The sequence below is a fragment of the Eleutherodactylus coqui genome, chromosome 8, assembly GCF_035609145.1.
Source record: "Eleutherodactylus coqui strain aEleCoq1 chromosome 8, aEleCoq1.hap1, whole genome shotgun sequence".
Taxonomy (NCBI): domain Eukaryota; kingdom Metazoa; phylum Chordata; class Amphibia; order Anura; family Eleutherodactylidae; genus Eleutherodactylus; species Eleutherodactylus coqui.
The window spans coordinates 92,947,937-92,966,147 of NC_089844.1; the positions used below are offsets into that span (position 1 = coordinate 92,947,937).

Genomic DNA, 18,211 nt, shown 5'->3' on the forward strand with positions numbered 1-18,211 from the left:
AATAGACCGGGTGCAGATTTCGACTGCTTTTTGGATGCGGAAATGCTGCAGAATTTTCCACAGAAATTTCCGCTGAGGACATTCTGCAGTATTTCCACATCCAAAAAGCAGTCAAAATCTGCACGCTGTCTATTTTGAAGCGGCCCTGTCCTTCTTAGAACGATGGGGGTAAAATCCTACGTCGTGATAAGCCCCGCCCCCTGACATGTTGGCACTTTGCGATAAATAAGTGGGTTTTGGGTTGCAGTTTGGGCACTCTGTTTTTAAAAGGTTCGCCATCACTGCCCTAGACCATTCCCTGGTCTTTTGTTTGGTAGTAGGTGTCCTGGTGACGGTTAACAGGTTTGATTTTTAGATGCAATTTTTATGTTTTTACTTTCCTTCAATCATTTAATTAAGCAAAGTCGCTCATGGTATTTTTGTCCCATTAACACAATATATCTATGCATATGCGTCATACTGCTGGATTTGTCTGTCAACTCCCCCCCCCCCCCCCCCCCCATAAGGCTCCTATCTCGAGACATTGCTTACATAGTTATTCCTACACTAAGCAAATTAGCGGTGGACAATGCAACAGGCGGGTCCACCTCTGCACGCATGTTAGGCTGTGTTCTTGCCTCTAACTCAATCACACCCCCTCGTTTGCTGAATGATGCCTCCAACTCTACCTGCGGAAGACAACATACATTCAATAAAACGTGCCTGCACTGCACCTCCCAAATGATGTTCAGATGCACACAGGTATATTGCGTTACTAGAACAAAAATAACATGCCTGACTTCCAATGCAGGGCGTGTTAAAAACCACTGCCCACACTGAAACACGCATCAGTATCGGCGGCACATCCAAAAAGGAAATAAGACAGGTATGAGATAAGAGATATATAAATATACACACAAAATAAAAGTAAATAAATAAAATACACACACACACACACACACACACACACACACATTATATATACATATACACACACACACGATCTATGACACAATGTGATGTAATCTAGATATTTTAGGACTTATTGCATACTTATATACGGTATGAGGATATATAGATTTGGTAGTTGCTGTGTGATATAAATAAACTTATGTAACACATGCGTTTAAGTAATAATCTTTATTTGTATAGCGCCAATATATTCCGCAGCGCTTAAGAGATGCTGCTGGAGATGTCACTTTAATTACTTGTGCGACTAATTTTTAATGTATATATGTACATATACAGACTTCATTTATTCTTCTACATGAGTTTTGTACATTGGCATTATCAGTTACACATACACGCACCCATATAATGTGGTTTGTCCATGTATTATTCCTTATTAGCATTATATAGCTAATGTTTACTAAATTATTTTCATTGTACAGATAAGCACAGCACTTGAGCTAGAGGTTCCCCTTTTCATGGCACTGGAAAGAAAAACTGAATTTTTCACAGTCCCACTGATACAAGCTTCCAGGAAGGCAAGTAAATTCCCCTCTACATACAGCTGTCAGAGATTTTGCCAATATAAAACTGCTCACAGATTCCCTTTACAAAAAAAAAAAAAAAAAGGGGTTTTATTGTGCAATTACATTATGGTACCCCCTGCGAGGGGACCTTCTGGCTGATCAGTATGATAATGTAGTTATTTTTTTCCCAATGCAAAAAAATAAAAATAAAGTTGGGGTACCCCATTACCACCAAAACTAAGTTACCATATATACTCGAGTATAAGCTGAGTTTTTCAGCACATTTTCTTGTGCTGAAAAAGCCCCCTCGGCTTATACTCGAATCAGGGAAGGGTTAAAAAAAAAAAAAAAAAAATCCCTATACTCACCTCCCAGCCGACGTCTGTGTCCCCGGGGGCGGTGCGGAAAGCTGCTTCAATTTCTGTGTTCCCCGGGGCAGTGCGGAAAGCTGCTGTCCTCTCTGCTCGGCTGTTATCCCCCGTCATCATGCTGTGATTAGCTGTGAATGATCGAGCACCGGCTGTGATTGGCCAGCGCTCGATCCAATCACAGCGCTTACTTACACAGCATCGACGGTAGGGGGATTTAAAAGCCGTGAGGCAAGCTGCTTTAGAATTCTCCACGCTGTCATCTCCCTGCTCGGCTTTCAAATCCCCCGTCGTCAGCGCTGTGATTGGATCGAGCGTGGGCCAATCACAGCCCGCACTCCGTCCAATCACAGCGCTTACGACAGGGGGTGACAGAGCCGAGCGAGGGGGAAACAGCAGGGAGAATTCAAGCAACTTGCGGCACCATCGCTGGGAACACAGAAATTGAAGCAGCTTTCCGCACCGCCGTCAAGGACACAGACGCCGGCTGGGAGGCGAGTATAGAGATTTTCCCAGTATAGCTCGGCTAATACTCGAGTCAATAAGTTTTACCGCAAAAAACTGGTAAAACTTATTGACTCGGCTTATACGCAGGTCAGCTAATATTCGAGTATATACGGTATGTTGCTCATATGCCAAGTTACAATAAGTCTGAGGTCTGAGCATGTAGTTGTCACACTCGCCCAGCTCCCAGGCCCTCAGTCCAAAGTGTCAGCAGCGGTCCCTTCTCTGCAGCTGTGCGCACGCCCTCCCGGAGAAAACAGTGTGCGCATGCAGCCTGCAGAGACGAGTCTGCTGTGCGTGCCCAGACATACTGCTCTCTATATGAGTGCATGCACACAAATGCAGGATCCATTCCAAAGGCATTGACTTCAACGGGTGATGGCGTGGGAATGGGGAGCCAGGTGAAGATAAAAACTACATCATCAGACTCATCAGAACCTGCCCTACGAGCAATGTAACTTAGTTTCTAGTGCTCATATGTGGTGACAGGTTCTCTTTAAACCACAAGATGGGCAAAATTGCTTGAGCCTGATCTTTAATAGGGTTATGTATCATGTATATAGTGCTGAAGAGAATGCATACATCTTGGACGGCAACATCAGCAAAGCAGAAATGCCATCCACACTAAGTAATTTAATATGTACATTGCATAGCTACATAATACTCTTAAAAACCCAAAGTATTTATCCCAATGATCTTATACAACGCTCACAAGAGAATATATTAAAGACAGAGTGCCGATTAGACGGTTGCCTCACAATAATGCTTGATATCTGGGAACATCCTGATAGCATTAGGGCTTGACAAATGGAATTGAAACTTTCCAGCGACGTTATTAGTCAGCATCACACAAGTTACAAAAGAAATAAAAAAAAAAAAAAGCTGATGAGAGTTAGAAGTGGCAGCCAAGCAAATCAAAGGCAAAATTCCCAACAGCCCTGATAAATGTGCAACCACAACATACGTAGAGGAATCATTCTCTTTAGGGTAATCTTCAATCTCTGGACTTGAAGACAGTAATCGTTTCCTTTTTTCACTCCTGCGAGTGTAAAAAAATAGTTCAAGTTGACTTGGAGTAAACCCAAGTCATCAAAACCACACCAAACGACTGACTGACATCAAGTGATAAAAAGTCAAACTGCAACAAATATAATCAAAACCAGCAATAGCCGTTCCTTTACCCCTTGATGCCTTACATCACAAATTTATAGCGCTGGTGGCTGGTACTGAACTTACCATAGTAGGTTTAAGTTAGACTGGGCTCACACAAACGAGTCAGATTCTGGCTCTGACTGCGCTCCTGCGTACCTTTTTCCCCTGTACTGTGGATGACCACGGACACTTGCCATCAGTCATGCACAGTACAGATTGTTTGCTTTTGTTTTTAAATCTGTATTTCCCATGCTGTCGCTAGGCGATAACTCTAGTACTCGCGGCCTACCCGCACTGTCACTTGCAGATGGGCTGCGTGGTCAGATGGCCTCCATCGACTTCAATGGAGGCCATTCGCAGCAAGATAAAGCATGCTGCAATTTTTCCTCCATTCGCGGAAATCACAATTAGTTTCTGCGATTGTAAATGAAAAAGCGAGAGTACATATCTTTCAATGCATGCATAGCTCCCACCACTAGGTCAACACCAAGCAAAGGAAGCGATGACTTGTACTAGCTATACCCCTCCTGCAGTCACTCAAAGACTAACTCCAAATCGAACTCAAATAGAACTAAAACAAACTAAACGGGGGAATCTCAGAACAGAGAAACACTCGGTTCCCACAAAGCAGTGGGTGGGTGCTGTGTCCCCCAATGGACACCTGAAAAAAGGATTTTACAGAGTAACAAAACAAACCTATTTTTTTGGCTGCCTCACTGGGATGGGGGGAGGTTGGGGGTTGAAGGCCATGGGACATTGAAAAGCAGTCCCTGGGGGCGGGCTTGGAAGACCGTCAAGGATGCAAACACCACGCGTGTGGAGCGAGCAGTGACCTGTAGGGGCAGAATCCTTCCCTTCGCACGCAGGCGTCTGAGATCACTGACCTGATCCAGTGGGAAATAGTGGTCTTGGATGCCTTAGAAATAGTTATTTCACCCCTCTAGATGTGGCGCAGCTAAGCCAGGTTGAAGCAAAGAGGTGGAAGGGCTTACCCAGTCGCCTCAAAAGAGGATTTGGTGAAGGATTCCAGACGTCTATCATGCTACTCCTTTAAAGAGGACTTCTCCGCCAGGGGCATGGTAGTGTGTTTGGATAGGTGAAACAAAGGAGTGTCCACCGATGTTAGGCAAGACCAATTTGTAATTGATTCCTCAAGGAACGGATTCACATTCAAGTGCTACGGCTTGAGTAAACTTTTTCTCTGAATTTGACCACCTTTTGGACATGACTTCCTAAAATTCAGCATGAGTGGGGAATGACTTATGTGAAAGTCTTGGACTTCAGAAAAGAGACTCTGTGGAGGCAGAGGCATCCTGGTCTTTCACATGAAATGTGAGTAAAAGAAATGAAAAAGGAGGGTGGAGCAAGACCCAGTGAGGGTAGTGGAATATTTATGGAGTACACAGAGTTTTCAATGATTGAGTATTTTGAATGGTGGAGGTGCTGCCAACCAGATGACGCTCCACCAGTGTGGGCGTAAGTGTAGCGAAAAGGATGTGAAAAGAACTGGTATGGAGGCGCAACACTCTAAGCTACTAGAAGATGTAGATCAAAGTCCAATGTGTGATGGTGAAAGCACTTTTTAATTATTTTTTCAGAAATTAAAAACCAGCAATGGAATACGCTTTTCGGGGAAGAACCCCTTCGTCAGTTCGGCTGGATAGGACAACAGGATGCCTAGGGGTGACACGATTCCAAAGATGTATAGGATGTGTCGGAGGTCCTGTGTGCAGGAGGACAGGGGAGAAAAAAGTGCTTTAACCTTGTCACCCCTAGGCATCCTGTTTTCCTATCCAGCCGAACTGACGAAGGGGTTCTTCCCCGAAACGCGTATTCCATTGCTGGTTTTTAATTTCTGAAAAAATAATAAAAAAGAAGTGCTTTCACCATCACACATTGGACTTTGATCTACATCTTCTAGTAGCTTAGAGTGTTGCGCCTCCATACCAGTTCTTTTCGCATCCTTTTCGTTTCACATGAAATGACTCTTTAACCGCTTCTATGAGAGTGACTGCGGGAAGGGGTATAGCTGGCAGGAGGAGTCAACTCTTCCTCTGCTTAGGGTCCTCTAGTGGTAAGAGCTTTACGCAAGGTCTTTTCCATGTCCAATGACACAGCCAAAAGAAAATAAGCATTTACCCTGTATAGGGAATTTATTTTTTTTTTTATCCTAAACAAAACAAAAAAGACCAACACCTCACTGCACCATTAAGGCTGGGTTCCCACGGGACGGAAATCCAGCAGATTGGCCGCACCGAAAAGCCTTGAGGTTTCCACAGGATAAGCGCAGCTTCAAATGCCACGGGTTTTGGAGCAGTTTCGCCACAGGCATTCCGCTGCGGCTTTCTCTCCCCATAGAGAGGCCACAGCAGAAAAAATAAAAAAAATTTACATGCTGCGGCTTGAAATTCCGTGTCACATCGCCGCTTCTGCCCCAGCTTTGCCGCAACAGATTAGCCACTCCGTGTGGATGAGATTTTTGCAAAATCCATGTCCACATGGCTGGCTAATCCCGGGATTAGGAGCAGAGGGTGGATTTGCCACACAGAAATTCCGCATGGAAGTTCTGCGGCAAATACGCCCCATGTGAACCCAGCCTAAAAGGAGTTTTTCTATGGATGGTACCCTCGCTCAGACCCCCACCGATCATCAGCTGGCTCCCAGGGCCACTGTCACTGCGTTCAGTGGAAGATACGGAAAGCTCTATTCATAGCACAGCGGCACAGGTTGGTATTGCAGGCGAAGCACTCACTGAATTCAATGGTAGCTGCGCCTGCAATACCAACTTGGAGAGCTGTGCTATGGTCAGAGCTTTCTACTTCTTGTGTTGACCCTGGGAATCAGCTGATCGGCGGGATCCAAGCAGCTTGTTCTCGCCAATCAACTATTCCTAAACTGTCAATAGAAGAAAAAGAATTTTAAAAGCCCTGGAGTACCACTTTATGTAGCAGTTACTATAGATTAAAAAAGACCACCCACACAATATATATAAAAAAAAAACCCACACACCACACTTAAAAATATGAACTATACAAACATGACAATACCAAAGAGGAGTCTGCAGGCAACAACGACAGCCAAAGAGGCACAGCAGCGCTAAACACTGTAAAACGCCTCTATTCGTATCAAATGAGGCTCCTCAGACAAGTGTTTAAACGCAGCATTTTTCAAGCACTGTCTGTTCTATTTTCAGGCCTTACAGCATTTTTAAACACGATGTGTGGCCCATTATAATGAATGGGGAGTGTTCAAAAATACAGTAAATGCTGCGTTTTTCAATGCACTTGTGTGAGTGGCCTTAGGAACAGGACTCCCAATGATCAAAACTTTTGACATGTTGCTATGACATGTCAAAAGTTTGAAAAATAGTGCAGTTAGCCTTTAATTGAATACCTGGTTTCCATCAGGCCTGTCCTGTGTGGAGTTGAGGTTGTAGGTGGATTTCCACGGTTTGGAGTCACATTTTGTGGGGTTTTTCCCGGGATTCTTCCACTATTGCTTAGTGGCTTTTTTACTGGCGTTTCTTCTTTAACATCAATGTTCGCTCTCTTTGTTGGAGTCTTAAGCACATAACAGTAGAAGATGGTTAGAGGGGTTGTCCAAGTTATTTAAAACTGCTAAGCGCTGTTTTGGGCTGGAGCAGCATGTTTATGAGATGGCTCAGGCTCACTGCAGTCTGTAAACATTACATCAGCAGAGAGAACCAGAGTCGCTGGCAGGGATTGAGCAGGGAGAGAGAAGTATGAGATGCCTTATTTTTCATCACGGGGGACCCCTTTACATGATTTTTATCATACTGCCAGATCATCTAGTTGATGCAGTTACGGTCCAATTTGCATATATATTCAATTTGTTTGAATATACACTGTAAATTGCATAATGCTGCAACAAAATCTCCATGATATAGCATTTTCTCTGAGGCACGGTATTTGAATGTAACCTAAGCCATTACCCTACCAAAGAAATAAAATTGTGGCAATAAGTGCAATATAAGGCTAACAGCTATGCATACCTGGCTTCTATTAGTCAATGGCCTGATGCTTTCCCTCTGAATACTTCTGTTGCCCAGTATGGCACCAAAGCTTGCAGATCCATGAGCGGATTTCACTGAGAAAATATGAAGTGTAAATTAAAGCTGCTGATAAAACGTAAGGTTCTGCACATGGACAGGAAAACACATTACACACTAAATGGGAAACCACTGGGCAAAACTGACACGGAAAAAGGACTTGGGGATTTTAGTTAACTGTAAGCTTAACTGGAGCAACCAGTGTCAGGCAGCTGCTGCCAAGGCAAATGGGATCATGGGGTGCATCAAAAGAGGTCTAGGGACACATGGTGAGAACATTGTTCTTCCTCTTTACAAGTCACTGGTCAGACCACATGGAATATTGTGGACAGTTTTGGGCACCGGTACTCAAGGACATAGAGCCTGAGTGGGTACAAAGACAGGCTACTAAAGCAATAAATTGATTAGGTGGACAATAATACCCAGAGAAGTGACTTGTGTTGTACCACTACTCTGGGGCTGTTGGAAAAGATTGCCGCCTTAGATAACTCTTAGGCTGGGTTCACACAGGGCAGATTTGCTGCAGTTTTGCTGCGGATTGCCGTTGCATATCCGCACAGCGGCAAAACCGCTGCGTTTGCAGTGCAATGCAGCACAAATGAGATTTGCCAAAAAGTTGTTCTCACAGGACGGATTTTTTCCGCACATCCGCAGTGCGGAAATGCAACTGCGTCGCCATTTTAAAAGATACAGCATGTTCATTCTTTGGTCTTTTCCGCAGCGCTTTTTTGTCCATAGACCTCTATGGACGCAGGCAAAACCGCACCATATACGCGACAAAAAGTAAAAAAGCGCTGTGGAAAAAACGCGTGCGGATTTTTCCACACGAAAATCCGCAAGCCCAAATTAACCTTTGAAGCGGTTCTGCCGCAGAAGCAGTTCTTCTGCGGCAAAACCGCAAAGGAAAAAACGCGGCAAATCTGCCTTGTGTGAACCCAGCCTTAAAATGTTTCTATATTGAAATATCACTTCTACAATAAAGGCTTTGGGCCTCATTCATACTGGGTACAAAAATCATTGCTACGTTTTGTAGCCTGAAATAACCCATTGGAAACCATGGGCTTCACATACATGCGTTTCGTAGCGATGATTTTGTAGCCCGTGTGAATGGGGACTTCCTTTTTCGTCACCATGTTGCAATCAGGATAGCAATTCTCACCCATTTGTGCCTTTTCAAGGTTGAGGGACTCCAGAAGGTGTTTCAGTTCCTCAGCCTCCTTCCTTGGGACCTTATCAATAGTAAGGGAAGTGGAATCTTTCATGGTAAGCAGAAGCCGTGACTGCTTCATCCCGACCGGCCTCATGATCACATTTTTGATGTTCTGATTAAGCTAAAGAAAACAGATAACAAGATGTTCTCCGTACTCCCCTTTGTTATGCATTTTTAAAGCCCTTAGTCACAAACAGTAGAAAGTGGACATTTAAAGAGTAGGAAATCGTACAATTTTCTAATGTACATATTTCTAACGTTCTGTTCACACTCCTTTCTTATACCAGTGCATGGGGGTCCATTTGAACAGCAGAATGGTATAGTCCATGAATTGGTCTGTCCATAGCAATGGATGTCAGTCATGTAACTCCTAGTGTTCAGATTGCACAGATCAGGCATCTGACAGAGGATTAGTAGTTAAACAAGCAGAGCTCACAATATTACTTGCAGCGTCTCATCTTAGTGTCTCTTTAGTCTATATCATCACTGTAGTAACTGAGAACAACGGTCCTCACTTTTATTCTTGTGCATCTCTCACCATTTGCTGGTACATGGGTGCCATTTCAACACTTATGACATATTCCATATGGTCAATTCAAGAGGATCATCATGACTAAATGCCATTTCATTCCTTAGGCTACTCTCACACCGGCCACTTTTTACCACGATTAGAGAAGCACCCTGAGTGCTGCACTGATTGCGATACAACGCTCTAATTGATTTCAATGGGGCCTTGCAGACCTACACTCAAATGCCACGATTTTCAAGTGCTGTCTGTTCTATTCTTTCTACTTTTTTTAATAGCACCTCATGATCCATTACAATGATGGGGTGCATTAAAAAGCACTGTCAAACGCTGTACCATGCGTTCAAAAACGTCACTCAAAATCGTGGTATAATGCTGCAGTTTCTAGCGGCATTTATCTGAAAGCGAATGCGAGTGTCTCCTTATAACAAAGCACTGTACAGCGAGATTCACCATTAGGATATGTTCATAGAGTCGAGAATTTCCATGATGACTCAACATGGAAAATCTTCAACATTTACAATAGCGACAATGTGCTAGTTTCAAAATCTTGTTCTCACGCTATGGAGAAAATCCATGTGGAAACTGAAGTATGGTGTGGAATTTAAATCCGCAACATTTCAATTAGATGCAGTAGCTTTGTGATGTGTATTCCACCTCTTCAAATGCAGGGGTGAATGTCACACCAAAATTCTAATTGAGGGTGCCTCCACACGGACGCTAAAACACTGCGTTTTTTGCTCTATGCGATAGTGAGTTAAAAAGCAGACTTATGAAACCGACGTCTTTCAATGGTTTCATTTACATCTGCGAGGTGTTCTCTGTTGCGATAGCAAAGAATTGTGGCATGTTCTACTTTTCAGCTTTTGATGGACCTATGTTTGCATATAAAGCCATCATTTGTTCGATCTGGGTGAAAAAAGACACGATGACGCACTTTACAAAGCAGACACACATTTGCCCTATCGCTGCATTTTTCGTCTGTCCAAGAACGCAAACGCTCAAGTGGAGGCACCATACAATCTATACCAAACCTTGCGGATTTTGACACTAATTCTGCGCTGCAGAATGTCCGCTACAAACACACCACAGCAAGTTTTACCTCGTGTGGACATACCCTTAAAGCGGTTGATGTATATACACGTACTGAATGCACATTGGTTTGACTTAGGATTTGCACATACACGTAATGAGTGCAAAGTCATCCAAGTGCATTAAAGGGGATTTATCAAGTCTTTTAAACAAACTTTAAAAAAATTTCTGGGACTTTACTGTTGATGACCTATCCTCAGGAGCTCATTTCAATAGGAGTTACGCATATAATACCAGCTTTGGCCTTTGTAATGATGACAGAGCTATCCGCTTCCAGTTCTGTCTACAATGACAGCAGGCGTGGCAAAAAGCTGATCAGCGGGGATCCCAAGTGGCAAACCCTCGTTAAATCAACTATTGATGGCCTATCATTCTATGTAGAGACAATCACTCATGGGCTGTTATACTGCGCTGAGGCCCCTCTAGACACTGTACTGCAGAAGCAAGAATCTGCAGATGATTATCCTGCCAGTGGAAGACAGGAGGACATAACCACAAGGAGCAAAGACAATGTTATCAGGAGTACTTTGGCAGGGGTTTGAAAAGCACAACACTTTTTTTTTTATTATCTATTGAAAATAACACATCAGAAAAACCCATTTAAATAATTGTGTAATGGATAAAGTCAGCCACTTTCTTACATACTTTAATTCTTCTGCAATTTCAAGATCTCTGCCTGCTGTTTGAATACAAAACCTAAAAACGAACCTGGAATTTTGTTGGCGCTCCACCGGCATTGAAAGTCACAACAAGGGTGAACTTATTGTCCTTTTCAACAACCTCGCAGTTGCCTTCCTTCCATTTGGACGTCCCTATATTGAGGCTGTGTATCCGGATTGAGCCTCGCAAAGACAGTGAAGCCATTTTTTTTATTAAGGTATTTGTCACCCTATAGACAATAGATGACCTAACAAGAAAAAATAAAAAAATAGTCAAGACATTCAAAGATATAAGGGACGGCATATAAATACAGATAAACTACATACTTGGGTGAGAAACTCTCGCATTAATTGGGACATAAAAAAAATAATAATCAGACTGCAGGGAAAAAAACCCTGCAACTTATGAATATCAAGGACTACCGTGTTTCCTTCGAAAATAAGACAGTCTTATATTAATTTTTGCCTCAAGAGTCACAGTGTCATATACTTACCCAGCCTCTGGTGTCCGTGCCCCTCGCGTTGCTCCCTGCGCTGCTACAGTCCTCAGCGCTGACAGGGTTCTCTTCTCCTGGTAACAGGGGGGGTTTGAATACCCCGCCTCTGGTAAGTGCGGTGATTGGTTCATCGAGCACTGTCTCTGGTTGGCTAGCACTCGATCCAATCATAACGATTACCGGAGACGGGGTATTCAAAGCCCGCGTTACCAGGAGCAGAGAATCCTGTCAGCGCTGAGAGCTGCAGCAGTGCGGGGACCAGTGCGAGGGGCACAGACGCGGGCATCTGGGTTAGTATAAGCAATAAGGTAAGAAAAGGCAATAAGCACCGGCATCTCTGTCTTTCAAGCTGGTCTCCAGCGCTGTGGCAGGCTGCAGTCCTCAGCGGTGACAGGATTATCTTCTGGTGACGGGGCTTTGAATACCCCACCTCCAGTAAGTGCTGTATTTGGATCAAGTGCCAGCCAATCAAAGCCAGCACTCGAACCAATCACAGCCATTCAGTGAGGTCATTCACTGAACAGCTGTGAATGATTGCGTGGCGGCTTTGATTGGCTGGCACTCGATCCAATCACAGCGCTCTCTTACCGGAGTTGGGGTATTCAAAGCCCCGTCAGCGCAGGGAACTGCAGCCTTCTGCAGAGCTAGAGACCAGTGCGAGGGACACAGACGCCGGCGGCTAGGTGAGTATTGCTTTTTTTTTTTTTTTTAACTTCGTGTAGCTAGGGCTTATTTTCGTGGGAAGGCTTATATTTCACAACCCCCCACCACCACCACCTCCCCCACACACTGCTATCCGTGCATTCCACAGCGGTGCCGTACTGATCTCAGGAGTGACACTTACAACTTCAAGGTATGGGATGATGTGCAGTCAGTGAGCCTGTGAGCGCGTCCCAACTCCACTAGTAGTTTTGATACAGACAGACGACTGTTTGGGTATATTCACACTATACATATTACTGGTGTGGGGCCGCACCAAAAAATGGCATTAAAAAATGCACCGTTTGCCTGAAAAACCCGTTTAGGCTGGGTCCACACGAAGCATATTTGCCGCACCGACCCTCTGCACGGGAATACTGTGGCATCTCCAGTGGCAGCAAAGCTGATGAGATTTTGAAGAATGTGTGTACAAGCTACAGGAAAAAAGTAAGAGTATACTCAACTCTCCTGGAGTCCCGGGGTGCAGCTGACAGTTGCCGTTGGTATTCGGCGGGCAGTCGGACAGCAAAAAGCACGACTGCTGCAACCAAGCATAAACTGCGGCGTCACCACCTGCACTTCTGGCATCAGTTCTCATATCCTGGGAGACATGATGCTAGGAGTTTGGAGGTGTGACACTGTAGCCTCATTGGCTAGGGCGGTCACGTGCCTTCTGACTACCCAGAAGTCACAGTCAAATACTGGCAACGACTGTCCCCAAACTCCAGGAGAGGAGAGGATGTCCTCATTTATTATTTTACACAGGGCACAGGTGGGGGACGGGGTTGTCCTAAAGACAAAACCCCTTTAATATACATCCTGATGAATGTGTATACATTACACCCTTTAAGAAATATAGAGCTACCATGTGACCATACCCTAGGAGTGTCATGACATGATGCGGAATTCCCAAAATGGATTTTGCTGTGAAAATTCTGCAACTGTTAACGGTACCGCTTACACGACTCGCATGTGGAAGAGAACTCTGAAATCTCCTTCACGCGGTTCAGACATTTTTAGCAACGAATGAAGCAGGACACACACGAGCGTGTCGGTAGAACGTATTCCGCGGGTGGAATACACAGTAGCAATCTCCCTTAGACAGCCATGTCACCGCTCACACGAAGGGTGCAAAATAGACGTGCCAGAAAAATCACAGCATGTTCTATCTTGGTGCTCATTATCATTTTTCCCCGAAAGTAAGCCCTAGCTAAAGTACATGGGGGGGAAAAAAAAAACTCACCTGGCCCGCGGCATCTGAGTCCCTAGCAATGCTCCCCAGTGTTGCGGCAAGCTACCTTGTCATGTGCGCAGAGAAATTCTCTTCTTTCTGGTGATGGGGCTTTGAATACCCCGCCTCCAGCAAAATGAGCGCTGTGATTGGATCGAGCACCAGCGCTCGATCATTGAAATCCAGCGAATGACATCACTGAATGGCTGTGATTGGCTCATGGAGCGCTGGCTCTGATAGGCTGGCACTCGATCCAATCACAGCGCTCGCTTTGCTGGAGGCGGGGTATTTAAAGCCCCGTGACCAGAAAGAGGATATCTCAGCTCAGAAAACACTGCAGACTTACGCATTGCTGCTGAAGACAAGCAGTACGAGGAAATGCCGCTGACCAGGTAAGTAAAAGCCCCCCCACCCCTTAAATAAGACACTGTGCCTCTTTTGGGGCAAAAATTAATATAAGAGAGCGTCTTATTTTAGGGAAAACACGGTACATGCGCATACACGCCAAGATACTACATGGCAGTGGGCGGCACACAGCGAGTACGCAATGTTATTGCCCACCGAGTGGGCGGCGCCGGCGTATATCTTGCACCTGCGAGATACGGTCATATGAGCCCAGGCTCATTTTATAAAAATACTGCGGATCCTAAATCCACAGCACACGTATGTAGGCTATGTTTATACAGGTGAGCGCGATACGGGTCTGAGAAAACAGAGTTGTGTTCCTCTCACAACTGCAAAGAGCTCACATATTAATGCCCGTGTAAGTCCGGCCTTCAGACTCGCTCACACCAGTGGTTTTCAGTCCGCGATTACGCAGCATAGCCACTGACCGAAAATCGCCTTATCCCTGAGTATTTCAGGCCTCCTGCGGGATTTTAGCCACAACTAAGCAGTGAATACGGAGGTTTCCTGCAGATTTGCGCCGGCCCGTCTTCACTGCGTACACACTAAGGCCTCCCTCACACAGGCGCTTTGTTCCGCGATGTTTTCAGCACCGCGGTAATCACGTTATAACGCTCCCATTTTCTTCAATGGAGCCTCTCAGGCAGGCACTCTATTTTGGGGCGGACTCTGTTCTATTTTCTGACATGTAACGCACCGCGCTAATAGCAGACGACAGTGAAGACAAATGACGGCAAAGTGCCGCGATTGAAAATACGGCGCTTTGCCGAGCGCCTGTGTGGGGGGGCTCAGGGTGGATGGATACGAAAGAGTCGGCCTGCGCATACAGGAGCCTGCGGCGGACTTCGCCTCTGACCGCGGCTGGCGACCATGCTTTCCTCTGTATTGCAGATGCCCGCCGTCAGTCACGCGCTGTACAGGTTGTGTCAATGGTGGAAGGGCTGCAGGTCGGCCGTCCGCACCAAGTCTATAGCAAAACAGAGCGTGCCGCCATTTTTCCTCGACTTGTGGAAATCGCAGTTCGTTTCCACAAGTGTGGAGAAAAAAAAAACAGTTTTTACATACCTTCAATGTGTGCGATTTGGTGCGGACGCTAATTCCGCAATGTAGATCCGCCTGTGTGCAACCGCTCGGAAATCGGACACGCTGCGGTTGTTATTGCATGCGACTGAAAGTCGTGCGAAAAACCCGCATTAGTTGATGGGTTCTAGTTGCCATATGGCACGTTTACCCCCGTGTGACCGAGTCCTTGCGCTGCGGATGTCAACAGCGTCCATTTTGGAAGCCTCGCAGGACGTACGGATCGTCTCTTGTCCGCTCTCTTTAGGCACCTCAGGCTTCCCATGACCTAAAGTTGTCCAGCACACCGAGGGTTATTATCTTTACAAGAATGTTCAGGATGAGGCTATAACATGTAGGTCTCCAGCACCAGCGTCACGCTGCGACTTGTAGTGCCCCAACACCACAGCGTCGGCCCGCCGGGACGTCCATAAGCGCACAGCGGCGGACTCCCTGAGGTAAGGCGGTCACAGACCCGGCCTTGTGTCAAAAAAAATCCCTGACAGACCAGCGCCGTACAGGCGGCGTTAACCCCCGGGCTCCGCCAACACCGAGCGGCTGACAGCTAGAAGAAGCCGCCAAAACACCCGAGGGAGAAACTACGGAGCCGGCGCCATCCCCCCTGCCGTGTACGGGCCACTCACCATCCACGGGTTCCTCCGCCCGGCGGCGCCCAGATCCTTCCGCCTGTCACACGCACCACACACGATTTGGCGGGAACCTGGGAAGCCTCTCAGCGCAGAGTAATGGCTAAATCCCATCCTCGGCGAGGACCTGCTGACGTCAGAGGGTCAGGTGACATTCTCAGGTCACATGACCCTCTCGTAGAGGAGGGGTTCCAGAGCTCTGGAGGAGGAGAGGCAGCCTGTAGGGAGGGAGAGTTGTAAAAGGCCATGATAGGGTTGTGGGGTAAAGGGGAGTTTGTGGGGTTGGAGGGTGAATTAACCCCTTATGGACTCTGCTTTTTTCCCCCTGTTATTGGTTACTCCTTCCCGCTTTCGGAAAATGATCACTTTTTCGTTTTTCATAAACATAGTGTCTGAGGACTTGTGGGTTGTTTTTTTTTTTGCGGGACGACTTGTATTTTTCACGTACCATATATTGGGTCTGAAAAACTTGAAAAGAAATTTCAAAGTGGAGAGAAATTGAAAAAATGCATAATTTGGGGCTTCTTTATTATGGCATACGCACAAAAACGTGAAAGCGTTCTTCTGTGAATCCGTACGATTAGGACAAAACCCAATTTATATAGTTTTTTTTTGCTGTACTGTTAAAAAAATCTAACTTTTATCTCCCTGTTGGCGCGGTTGTCTAACGGTTTGTTTTTTGCGGGATCACCTGCGCTCGCTATTGGTACCGTTTTAGAGGCCATACAGCTTTTTAATCACTTTTTATTACATGTTTTCTTAGTGACCAAAAAAAGCACAATTCTAGTGTGTATTTTTTCCTTTCTGACCACATTCACCGTGCGGAATAAATAATGCTTCATTTTGTTTGGACTTTTATGGATGCAACGATACCAAATATATGCCGGGGTATTTTGGTTTTGATATTTTAATTATATGGGGAAATGGTTTTGTTTTAAGGGCGCATTCAGACGACCGTATATCTGCTGGGTATTCACGCCGGCCAATATACGGCATCCCTCTCTGCAGAGGGAGGAGGCTGGAAGAGCTGGGAGCAGTGCTCTGAGCTCCCGCCCCCTCTCTGCCTCCTCTCCGCCCCTCTGCACTATTTGCAATGAGAGGAGGCAGGATGAGGGCGGGGCTAAGTTTCAGGAATTAGCTCCGCCCCATCCCTCCTCTCCTCATTGAAAATAGTGCAAAGGGGCGGAGAGGAGGCAGAGAGGGGGCGGGAGCTCAGAGCACTGCTCCCAGCTCTTCCAGCCTCCTCCCCCTGCAGAGAGGGATGCCGTATATCGGCCGTCGTGACTACCCAGCAGATATACGGTCGTCTGAATGCGCCCTAATCTTTAGTATCCTTTAATTTTTACAATTATAAAGAAAAAGCTTTTCTTTCCTTTTTCTTTTAGTTCCCGCAGGGGTCTTGAATTTCATCTCTTAGGCTAGTTTCACACACGGGCGAGTGCAATATCACCGCAAGAAAATCGCGGTCAAATCGCAGTTTTGTTCACATGATTTTTAAAGGTGACAGTGCTTTTTCTTGGGAAAAATCAAGCATCGCATCACTGCGGCCCGCGATCTTCTTGCGCAAAAGTTTGTAATGTTAAAAATGCATCGGGCAAAATTCGCAAGTTTGTATGTTGCTGTGCGATATAAAGGAGGCTCCATAGGGAAACATGGGTTGAAAAAAAACTCGCAAAACACAGAAAGATAGGACATGCCGCGATTTTCAAATCACGCAACATCACATAAGTGAAAACATTGCAATTGGGAGTGAACCCGTTGAAAATCATTGGTTTCCTAATGCTCTGTCTTCACTCTCGCATCACGTAAAAATTGTGCAATTTTATCGCCTTTCAGTATTGCAGTATATGGTATTTCCGTAGACATTGTATTGAGACCGGCCACAGGCCCATCTTAATAGGCAGAAGTATATGGAAACCCTGGAGGCCTTCAGAAACCCCTTGGCTGCCATGAAACCCAGACGGCACTTTGTGAATTATTACGGGAGAAGGGGGCTGTTTGGAAACCCTGAACCGCGATCTGGGCATTTAAAGGGTATACAGTTGGCGTGAACGCTGATTATTTTTGCATCGGCCAAGCCTTAGCTGTCAAAGACAACCTACGCCAGCCGTGTATGGAGCGAGCTCGGCTCCCCATCCCAGGATACACGGTACATATGAGGCTGTCAGACCTCAGGACCCCTAAATCCCTGTCTTCTGAGGTCTGGGATAACATGGAAGACCCAATATGATAATCATTCTGAGGATTTCTTCTCCCCAAGTACAATATTTGTATACATATAGAGACATTACTCTTTCCAATCCACTGTCTGACGTCCAAAGACATTCTGATTGTTGGCTGTACAGCTTCTGATGTCTGAAGGTGTACGGCAGGGTATTCTTACTGTATATTACTGGCCGCTGTGTTGTCGGGGGCTTCTCCTGCATGTTCAATACTGCAGTACTGACTCTAGCCAGCAGGTGGTGCCATTGTATAATGGCAGAAAAAGAAAAACCCTGAATCCAAAATTGGATTGCAAAGGGTTAAACCGAACTTTCCATTTTAGGCTCAATGTCCACGGGTGAATTTGAATTGCGGAATACGCACAGATGTTCCGCAGTTTAAACTGCCCATAGGGAAGCATGGGCGTCCGCACTTGA

At 45.6% G+C, this 18,211-nt stretch overlaps 1 protein-coding gene across 2 annotated transcripts in view; it reads right to left on the minus strand.

The window, feature by feature from the left end:
• Positions 1–15,707, minus strand: part of USP37 (ubiquitin specific peptidase 37) — a 37,390-nt gene extending 21,683 nt beyond the window's left edge. Inside the window, exons 1-6 of one of the 2 annotated variants that reach the window (XM_066576028.1) lie at positions 15,570–15,707; positions 11,084–11,282; positions 8,707–8,878; positions 7,491–7,585; positions 6,872–7,038; positions 3,291–3,365 (exon numbers count right to left, since the gene is read on the minus strand). In XM_066576028.1, coding sequence (XP_066432125.1) covers positions 3,291–3,365; positions 6,872–7,038; positions 7,491–7,585; positions 8,707–8,878; positions 11,084–11,239 — 665 coding nt within the window. In that variant the 5' untranslated portion in view covers positions 11,240–11,282; positions 15,570–15,707. The remainder of the gene's footprint in view (positions 1–3,290; positions 3,366–6,871; positions 7,039–7,490; positions 7,586–8,706; positions 8,879–11,083; positions 11,283–15,569) is intronic. The other variant, XM_066576029.1, reaches the window with a different exon arrangement.
• Between the last annotated feature and the right edge of the window lie 2,504 nt (positions 15,708–18,211).